The sequence below is a fragment of the Alligator sinensis genome, unplaced genomic scaffold (assembly GCF_000455745.1).
Source record: "Alligator sinensis unplaced genomic scaffold, ASM45574v1 scaffold335_1, whole genome shotgun sequence".
Taxonomy (NCBI): Eukaryota; Metazoa; Chordata; order Crocodylia; family Alligatoridae; genus Alligator; species Alligator sinensis.
In genome coordinates, this window is record NW_005842354.1 from 1,015,083 (window position 1) to 1,026,166 (window position 11,084).

Below are 11,084 nucleotides of genomic sequence, written 5' to 3' on the forward strand. Positions count from 1 at the left end.
CCAACTTCCAAGGGAAGTGGTGCTGGCTCCTACCATGGGGGTCTTTAAGAAGCGGCTCAATGCCTACATGGTTGGGGTCACTTGAGCCCAGTTTCTCTCCTGCCCAGGCAGGGGGTTGGACTTGAAGATCTACAAGGTCCCTTCCGACCCTACTTCTATGATTCTATGATTCTTATTGGTCCTGGCCCCAGCATGGATCAGTCAAGGGGGCACTCTACCTCTGACCTCACTAGCCCCACACTCTCTCCGGGTCCCCCTTCCTAGATGTGGGAAGATGGGGTGACTCACACCACGACTGGTGCTCCAGGGTCTCACAGGGGACTCTCACTCCCCCCCTGGAGCAGCAGGTCATAGTGTTACCCTGAGATCTTACACAACACCCCCTCTACTCGGGGCCTCCACAATGCCCCCTCTACTCAGGGCTTCCCTCTTTGGGTGGGCTCAGGTGGCCGTAGCTGTGCCTGGCCCCCTCTACCTCCAGTGTCACCTGACCCACCCAAAGCTGGGAGCTGGGGTTAAGGCACCCCGACCCGCCTTTCACTGGTGTGGTAACTGGCCTGGCATTTCCTGGGGGCTCCCGTGCCACTGGGAGCTCCACCACGCCACCCACTCCCGGCAGGGGGCAGTTTTAGGTCGTACCCAGGACCAGGAGCCTCCTATCCATCCCCTACAGCTCCTCCCTTACCTCCAGATGGATACCAGCAGCCCTCCAGCATGAGCTTAATGTTGTGGCATGACCTTCCAGCAGCACAATGCCCTGTTTATATGGGCAGCCCTGGATCCAAAATGGCTGCCCTAATCAGGCACCTGCTGCCTGCTGGCTTCAGGACCTTAAAGTAGCAGGCGCAAACAGTGCCTTGCCACACAGTCTATACAGATGTTGGGTGAGCTGGGTCCAACTAATGTGATGCCTCTCCTGGGCATGTGCTGGGCTTGTCGAAGGAGCACACTGAGTTTCAAGTAAAGCATCTTTTTTTTAAATTTATTTTTTTAACATCTACAAGCAGCCATAAATTGTAAGCATATAAAACTGATGCTCAAAGGTTTTCTTGCACTAGGATCGGGGAGCTTTCAGATCTTACAACTTATTTTTCACCTATTAACTTGTTCTATTATGGCAACATATGACTTGCAACTAAGTAACAATTAGCTACTTAGTTTAGTCTTGCCAATACTTCAATAGCTCATGTCATTCTTAAGTAAATGTTGCTGTGACCTTAGTGGTAACTCAAACAATTGTTATTCTTCCACTCTAGTTTTCTTGTAGGCCAAAATTTGTTTGGGTATATAGTAAATGAGACTGCACATATGCCAAAAGCTCACACTGACGGATTACGTTCTCATCTGTAGATGACCACTGGATTGATTCCGGTTCTGGTTCTAAGGCACCAGGCACAGGCCTGCCTCCTTTTCACCCACAACACTTCCTCAATTAGGATCCTTACAAGGCTAAGGAAAAATGCTGCTGTTCTTTATACAGGGGGTAGGGTTGGGGGTGGAGGTAACAAAATCTTCACACTCAAATACACCTCAATACTAACAAGGGTCCCCAATAGAAAACGAACTTCTTCGCCCCAAACTGTAACAAGAAGAATGGGCTGAGGGAAAAAAAAAAGTGTGAAGAAAATGACGTGTTGTATTATTCACAGATCATCACTACTAGAAACAGAGGTCAAGCATTTCGGGTGATTGAACTGTAAGTGTTCATGCTTTTAACTACATGATTCTTAACATTTAATTCTAAATTCCCTGTATTCCTAAGGTTTGGTCTGGGCAACTCTGCCATTCCCGTGACTTTTTTATTTTTAAATTATTTACTGATTTATATTCTTAAACTAAGCCTCAGTTTAACAATATTTTGTCAGGAGATTAATACTAAAGGAAGCAGAATGAACTGTATAAAGGTTGATAAACCTTTATACCCAAATGGACTATAGTATAAAGCAGTTTCTGTTACTCATCACATCATTCTCAGTCTTCTAACTACAGCTTCCTCTTACTACTAGGGGTATATCGAAAGAGATTTTTGGGGCGGATACTGATAGAAGATTTTTAAGGAGGCATATCAGCCAATACTGATCAGATTTCCGATACCAGCCCAGCAGCTTGGAAAGCAGTGTGCAGCTGTTAAGTCTGGTATGGTGGAAGGGGAGGGGGGAGGGAAAGGGTGTGGAGGGGCAGATGAAGAAGAGCCCAGCACAGCCCCATCCCCAGCCCACCCTGAGCAGATCCAGGGGCACACCCCACCCCCATGCCCTCTTGGATGAGGGAGCAGCAGCAGGAGCCACCAGACCGGCAGATGCCACCAGACCAGCAGCTCCTAGATGAGCGGCATGCAGCAGTGGGAGCCTCCTCCACCCTCCGGACGAGACGCACTGCAGCTCCGTCCCGCACCTGCCCCTGCCCCACTCCTCCCTCACTGCGGAGGCCTTGATCTGTGCCCCCATGCCCCTTCCCTCCCCCCTCCCCTTCCATCACACCAGACTTACCAGCTACACACAGCTCTGAAAGCTGCTGGGCTGTGCTCCTCGCTGCCTACATGCTGCGCCACGGCTGCATGCATGCACGGGCATTTACTAGCCAAATTATCTGCCACATCAGGCTGATTTCCGATACGATCAATTTTCTTTATATTGGTGCCGATCCAATATCGGACCAATGAATCGGTGCACCTCTACTTACTACTCAGTCTCAATCCTCTAACTAGAGGTTTATAACTACCCTTGGTAATTATTTACACCTCTGATGGCAATAGCGATAACAGTTTACACTCACTTTGCACATGAATAAATAACTGCACAGATACAAAACCAAAGAATTAATCTTTTATCTTGTGAAATTATCAACACAAAAACAGACTCCTAGGGAAAACTAGAAAATTTAGCATTTTCCCCTCATTGGCAGGGAGATATTGCTAACATTTGAAATTTACTACATTAAACAGCATATTGCAACCACTAGTCAAAATGAAACACCCCGCATTAGCATCTTGAGAAGATACTAACCTTCAGGCTCCGATTCAGAGAGAACTAAAACTTCATTTGACAATTGCCCCAAGACAAACTGTTGATCAAGCTATCATAATCCATATCCATTCATGAGTGACAACAGTGACATCTGAATTAAGAGCAGCCCAAATCAAGGACACATAAACCTCACTCATTACAGCTAAAGATTAAATAAATTATTTGCTTGGTAAAAATCAAATGGGTAGAGAAAAAAGTCAGGACAACTTCATACACACACACACACACACACACACACACACACACACCATCATTACTTTTTCATTTGTTCATGATTATAGTTTAGCAAGTATGACAGCACAGTTTACAATAGTTACTGGTGACCCAACATATAAGGAATGTTTGCACCAAGGTCATCCAATCTGATCAAGCAAGTCAGTACTTATTTGAGAGTTCAGTAAGGAAGGATTACATTTGTAGGAAAAAATGAAAACAGTCAGTCAGATGTAGAAAATTGCATGCGTTTTAAGCACAAAATAGAAAATTATGTGTGCTGCTGAGAGAAAAGCATGCAGCACCTTTGAAACCATGTGGATACTGTGCATGTTTTCCCACCATGAGAAGCATGATTCCATTCTTTCTCCATGGAAGAAGCACAGTGATAGGCAGAATCTCATGTGAATTCACATGTGCTTATCAGTACTGTCAGTTTAGGGCAGACCACAAACCTTCAAAACAGGGCTTTTCATAACAGCTGTTTGCCAGAAACAAACAGAGGGTCTAAAATAATGTTCCAAGTTTGTATCATTTATGCTTATTCAGAGTGCTGCTTACATGTCCTACAGGGACCCAGAAAAACAAATTTCTGTATGGGACTTCAGTCTACAAAAAGAGTGAGCAGTTCCATTTCTTTCAGTGGGGTCACTCACCCTGCGCTTTGTTAAACCTTTCAATCCCGGGGAAAAAAAAATCAAAGCCTTACATCTTACTCACAAAGGAGAAATATCTCATTGCTGAGCTCATATACAAAATGCATGCGTGTCAAACTCAAGATCAGGAAGCTTGGTCAGGACAAACAAGAAATTCAGCTCTATTGATGAAGTTCCCCGAACAGCAGAACAAACATACCTTTTTTCCAGGTCTTTGATTTTCTCTCTCAGTGGTGCAATAGCCTAAACCAAGAATAAAATTAGTTCTTTAAAGCCAAGATACAAGGATTTACAGCTCAAAAAATACCCAGGTAAAAATAGTTTGGAATAAGGATGGATAAGATGCGTTTCATCTTAATAACTAGTCCAGCTAAAGAGAACGACTTACATTTTATGCAGTACTTTGTGAGTCGAGAGAGCAACAGTTTTTTGGGTTTTTTTTTTAACAAGAAAGGAATAAATCTGATATAAAAAAAAATTACTACAGGTACAGAAAAATTACTTAGGCTACCAATGAAAACAACACATCTAGCACGTATAGTTGCACTCTGAAGTAATAATTGAGATCAGTACCAGTACCACCTTTTTCATGCAGGGAAACGGAGGATTACAGAGGGAAACAATTTAGGATCACAGGAAAGCAGGGCTGGAAGGGATCTCACAGAGTCATCTAGTCCAGCCCCTGATCAAGGCAGGATCACCCCTGACACCCATGGCTGGACAGACAGTCAAGTGTCTGTCCAACCTACTCTTGAAAATGTCCAGGGACGGAGATTCCATAACTTCTCTAGGTAGACTGTTCCAATGCTTGATCATCCTCAGTCAGAAAGTTCCTCCTAATCTTCCAACCTAAATTTCCTCTGCTGCAGCTTGAGGCTATTACTCCTTGCCCTGGCCCCTACAGCCATAGAGAAAAGCCCATCTCCATCTTCACTGATGGAGATGGAGAAAAACCCATCTCCATCTTCTCTATAATGATACTTCAGGTATTTGAAAACTGTTACCAAATCCCCTTCAGTCTTCTGTTCTCCAAACAAATAGCCCTAGTTCTTTCAGACTATTTTCCTAAGTCATGATTCCAAGGCCTCTAATAATTTTTGTTGCTCACCTGGACTCTCCAGTCTTTCCACATCCTTCTTGAAGTATGGAGACAAAAACTGAATGTGGTACTCCAGGTGAGACCTCAGTAACGCTGAATAGAACAGAAGAATCACTTCCTAGTTTTGCAAGTGACACTTCTGTTAATACAATCCAGTATACTGTTGGTCTTCCCCCCACCCCAACAAAAGCACGCTCGTATTCAGCTCGTATTCAACCTCCAGGTCCTTCTCTGCAGCACTGCAGACTAGCCAGTCATTCACCTCAGATCAGCCAAAGGAAAGAAGAAAGCAACACCATGCTCTGTTTAGGACAGAAGCTGGAATACCCCATTTGTATTTTTTGGGAAACATATGAGGACAGAATATAATTGCACATGCTAAAATACAGCCATCATACCAAGACTAAATTACCAGAGGACACTGAAGAGCTACAAGCAGCCCGTTCCTCAGATTTAAGTAAATGTTGGGGGTGGGGGTGTTCAAAATGTAACGTTACATTGTAAACACCTCAGTCACCCTAGGACTTTGCTGGGAAAGGCAGAATATAAATGAAATGAATAAATACATTTCTTCAGCTAGTTTTTTTAATCACCATATATTATTAAAAGAAATGCAAAAAAGTCACAGAAGCATTAATATATAAACTAGTTTAAACTTCTTACATTTCTGTCAGCATGAACACTGAACAAGCAGTGCACTTATAATGCAATGCCAGACTGAAGTTTCAAATAGTGGGGATCAGTTCTGGAACTCATTTACTTGCATGTCATATATATCTTTTCCCCAAAAATTAGCCATCCCAAATTGGGTTGTCAGTTTTAAACTGCGAGATTTATTTCTGCACTGGGATGGAGGCATGCAAACACTGTAATGGCAGCCAAAGGCTGTGCTGCTTTCCTGGGCTCATGCAGGAGAAGCGGAGTCCAGTTCTGCATCACTTGCCCTCTCCTGCCAACTCCAGAGCTCAAGCTTTAAAACTACCACTGTCATACTGACAGCAGCTTTTGGTGAGCCTGTGTTATAGCAGGGAAGACTAAAAAAAAAAAAATCTCTCTCTCTCTTCATTCTACCTTCCCTAAGGTGTGCATGTTATTTTGGGAGCATATGGTGTGTAAGAAAATCAGGTCTTTTTCTTGGCCTCAGGCTTAATAAAATTTAAATTTGGACCCAAACGCATACCTTTAGGGATCACCAGAGACTGCACAAAAAGCATTGATTACTAACAAAAAATTAATTTTTGCTACCCAAACAATGCTGGGTTAGATTTGGACAGTTCTCTGTCCAGAGACTAAAACAAACACATTTGTGTTAACAAGTAGACTACAGTAATTTAGGCTCATTATAAACCTAGTTCAGCAACTTGACTCGCATTGATTAGTACCTTAAGTGACACCATTCGAGTCACTTGTGAAGTAAGTCCTACCACAACATGTCTAGTTTTGGAAAAATCTAGAGAGCCTTTACCTAAGAGATTCTACAGTAACTTTTGCATATTGGGTACCCAAAGCATTTTATGTCTGATCAATCTTAAAAAAAGGCATTTCCAAATCCAAAAACTCCTACTGAAGATGCTTATGCAAAACAGGCATGAGAGAGAAATAAGCCTACTGAAATCAACATTTCAAAGTGACAATTACTACATAGTTCTCTTGAAATTCTCTTGAGAACCTGACCAATTAGAGATACACCCTGCTGATCCCCTCACCTCAAAATGTGGTCACACAAAATAGGTACCACATTGTATAAAGGATCTCCATATATGCCACCTAAATTTTACTTTTTCAGTATTACTGTACTGGATGCCTAGTACAAAAAACCATTAGGTTTTTCTATAAAGTCCATCATGGTAATATTTCACCATTGTTTTAGATACAAAACAATGTTCATAGATTCAAAGTTAAAAGCTATAGAAATTCATTAAATTCATTTGGGTTTTTTTTCAGAGGTGGCAGAGAAAGTAATTAGTACAACAATCCTAAACTTCGTAAAAAAGGCTTAATTCCTAGCAGGACCTTGTGACAAACAGGATTGGATTTCTGGATTTAAGATTTTCTGAGGGAAAACAAAGTTATTGATTAGTGCCAGAAATTGGGTACATAACAATGAAGAGCAATGTAGCTGCAAGAAGTATGCTGAAGCTTATATTAGTAGAAAATAGTAAAGGTGGTAAAATATTCTGATCAAAGGGAAAACAATAAATGGGGAAGAAAACAAGGGGAAAAAAAGATTATTATACACCTAAGAAACTAACCTCTTCTATCTTATTTTCAACTTTCTGGTCCCCATTGTCTTGAAGAGACCTATTGGAGGAAAAAAAAACAAGTCATGAAGGCAAGAGCAATTAGATTAGACTTCCAATACATTTTGGATGTTTCCAAAAAACCCCTCCCCACCATTCACAGGGAAATTTATTTCAGATATTTCAGAATGGATTCTGTAAAGATACTCAGAGCAAATAAACAATAGATCCTCATCTAATCCCTACCAAAATCAATTGGTTTCCCATGACTTCACATAAAACTAGCAAAAATCACTATCGTAGTACCCTACTTCAGTGCAATGCATGCTGGATCAGTCACCTCTTACAAAGTAATTTTGAAGTGTAGTTCTATGACAAGTGACTAACATAACTGATAAGGATCCATATGTATTGATACTCAACTCCTCAAATATGGAAACAAAACATTTCCCTTATTTCTAAATGTGTAAATTCAACCTCGGTTAAGAGAGTATGCTGGGATCTTCTTACCTTTATGAAAGATATTGCAGGCTAATTATACCTTTAATTCAGCCTCAGAAATTGCCATGCTTTCAGCAAGGTTTTACAAAGATTTAAGTAGAAATAATGTAAACAATTTTATTTAACATGGCAGAATAGATTCCGAATCACTTTCACCTGTAGGTGAAAGCATCAGCTTTGGGAGGTCAGAAGGAATCAAAGCACATTTTTGTCTTTAGATAAATTAAATCAAACTCTGAATATACAAGCACACAAAAAGGCATCGAGTAGAAAGGTGATATTTTAACAAAGCCATTTTTCCAAAGTACACATTTATAGGCATTAAAATTTTTGATGCAAAAAGTCAAGAGTGGCACTACAGCTCCCATATTAGAAAGTACTGGAGATGTTCAATGGATGCTGAAATGCAACACTGCAATTATAAACATTTATTAAAATTAACTCATGTTCTGTAAACTGAACCTGTTAATTTTTTCACATATTCTTCATTAAACAGAGATCTATCTATTCCTTAAAAAGATATATCATCCATTTAGCAAAGGTACTTACAACAGAGATGGGTATTTCTAAATTTCAACTGAAAGAAAAGCACGCAGAAGCCTAGTTAAAATGGTCATTGATGAGCAAACAAAAACAGCTGCTGCACCTAAGTCTGCCTGATTGAGGTGAAGCCAGGCTATATATCTGAGGTGGCCTCTTCAGGCTGCCTTATAAGCCCAACATCATTTAAAGGTTTTGTGGTAATATTTAGTCTTTGCCCCACATACAGCTCAAAGCAATTAGTTACATTCTTCCTTGGACCAAATAATTTCTAAAAAACTTAAAATATAAAGTTATAAGCTAAAATAATATATCTAACTTAGGTGATTTCACTTAAGTACGCATGGATTCTTGTTTAAGTTGCATTCTGAAAGGAAAATTATGAACTTATTCAACAGGCTTTATAAGTAGCAAGTTTTTTCCATACTAGAGGTTTCATGGGCATCCTACACAAAATGTACTTCTTTCAAGTAAAACAGAGCTCCTTTACTTGGGATCTACAGTTACTATACTTAGGAAAACAGAGGGTCCTTTGTTAACTTGACACACACATGCCATGGTGTTAGAAATCAGGGTAACGAATCCTCTGCAAAACTATCTTAAGCCAGCGTGTCTGCGACAAAACCTCCAATGACTCGAGTACTTTTGTCTCAGTAAAGCCAGCAGCATGGTCTCCAAACAGAATCCATCATGTCCCAAACGGTCACTGCAGCACTAGTAGCAAACACCGACCTTATCACTGCAATAATTAGTTTATTGTACACAAGTGGCACTGTACTCCACAGGACATATTTTATTAAATGCTTTTCTCCAAGCAGACAAAATTTACAGTTTTGAAAAATTATCTGTAAAGGAAATAAACTTTCTTTAAGCTAACTAATTATAGAAGCTCTCAAAATATTTAAACTTCTGAAAGCTATCTTAGAAATGGCACCTCCTGCAGTCTGTATACATGCCAGAAGGGGGTATCAGTGCTGGCACACTGCAGTTTCATTTTATATAATTTTTATTCCTAACATATACATGTAGCTACACAGAGGGTGTCTACATGTTGCCCTACAGCAAGGTTGTTACTGAGCCATACTTTAGTACTTCCTTTTGGAAGTACTAAAGCACAGCGCAGTAGCAGTCCATACTGTGCCATATGCATGGTGCATGGTTATTCTTAGCAGCTACTTCAGCATAGTGGCACGCTATAGTGGGGGAGCACACCACTACAGCGAAGTAAATGCTGGTCACATGTAGACACCTGTGGATGCTACAGCGACAGAGTGTCCTGTGTAGACGTGCCTAGGCTGGACCTATGTGCTTCACTTCTATGGAATGAGGCCAGAAGGGCTCTCTGTCTCCTAAAGATTCATTGTCCCTATGACTCCAAAGGGACTTCTCCAGGAAAAGAAGGAAACTAATTCTGGCTGAGTGTAGACTGAGCTGCCTCACCTCATAGTGAACCCAATCCCAAATCACATGCAGCAGCATGATTTTCTCATGTACAATGGTTCAAGTAGACCTCTCTCTTTCCCAGATATATCTAAGTGCCTTTCCATACCCCTGTAATAAAGGGAATGACCAGTTGTGTTTTTCCTCCCTACTTTGGCTACATCTTCCCCAGATTAGCTTATCCTAGATGTGAGCAGCAACGCTGCTAAGACCTATTAAAAATCATCATGTCCTTGCTTGGACTGCATTTTCACATTTAGGTCTCTCTTGTCTTGTACTAAGTCAAACCATTCTTTAAGCCTGAAAAGACACAATGATTGAACCAGTTCAAAATGTCACAGATTGAGAACTGGTTCAAAATGGTTATGGAACAGGATGCAGACGAATATAACAACTGAAACATTCCCAAAAGTCACTGATTGCAAACTGGTTCCCAATCACTGTGAAGTGTTATGGCTCTGATGCCAGGAAGTGGAATAAGCAACCACCTCAACATGCCTTGCAATGGAGAAGCAGCAAGGGAAGGAGAGCTTGCACATGTGCTTTGAAAGTCCCAGTGGGTGACCTGTGGCTGGAGGCCTCTCTCTTGTTTCCTACATATGATTGCAATGAATTTCAATAACCTGCAAATGACCAAAGTGTGTAGTCTGCTCATGTGACTTGGAGGGAGGGTGGGGAAAGAGAGTACTCAGACTTAATGCTTTTTGGTTTCCAGGGGTTGATGAGGTGGAGAGGCGTGATGGCTGGAGGTGGAGAGGCTACAGTCAAGGAGTGACAACACAGCTGATTGTTAGAAAGATAGCTTTTATTGAACAAGCTGTGGAAGGGAGCTCATTGATCAAAAGTCTCAACCATAGGGTAAAAAAAGGGGGCAGAGCAACCAACTGCAATAGTGAGCGTGTGTGCATGCATACTGGGAGAAAAGCAATATAGTCTGGGATACCTGGAACGCTGACCAGACTTGTGTCACAGAATGCTTATTGTCCACACAGAACTAGGAACCAGTGCCAGTGAACACTTGATTTGTTTCAGGCAGATTTAAACCAATTTAACCCATCTACTCCAGGTTTACATGTTATATTTGTCTATGTCCTATGAGTCTTTCCCAGTGAATTATAGGTAACTCATCAGGTATTCTGAGAATAGTGGAGGAAAGGCACAGGGGAGGTGGCAAGAGGTGAAAACTGTTGAAAGTACAATGAAAGCAGAGCCCAGGTTCTAACCTGAGGCCACTTAACTCAGATCAATTTGCATGTGTGGAAGAAAAAGGGGACTTTGACAAAAAAAAAAGGTAAGCTCTTGAGTTGAATCTGCAGTGGAGACATGTTCTTTGAGGTTGGAGACTTTCTTTTTTTAATTAAGCAGGAAT

General features: G+C 41.3%; 1 protein-coding gene across 3 annotated transcripts in view; it reads right to left on the bottom strand.

Annotated features, from left to right (window-relative positions):
• The window catches only part of UXS1 (UDP-glucuronate decarboxylase 1), a 103,670-nt gene that overhangs the window by 77,749 nt on the left and 14,837 nt on the right, over positions 1–11,084 (bottom strand). For 2 of the 3 annotated variants that reach the window (XM_006029068.1, XM_006029067.1), the window contains exons 3-4: positions 7,247–7,295; positions 4,095–4,138 (exon numbers count right to left, since the gene is read on the bottom strand). In XM_006029068.1, the coding sequence (XP_006029130.1) occupies positions 4,095–4,138; positions 7,247–7,295 (93 nt within the window). Of the gene's footprint in view, positions 1–685; positions 705–4,094; positions 4,139–7,246; positions 7,296–11,084 lie in introns of those variants that run through there. The other variant, XM_014522452.2, reaches the window with a different exon arrangement.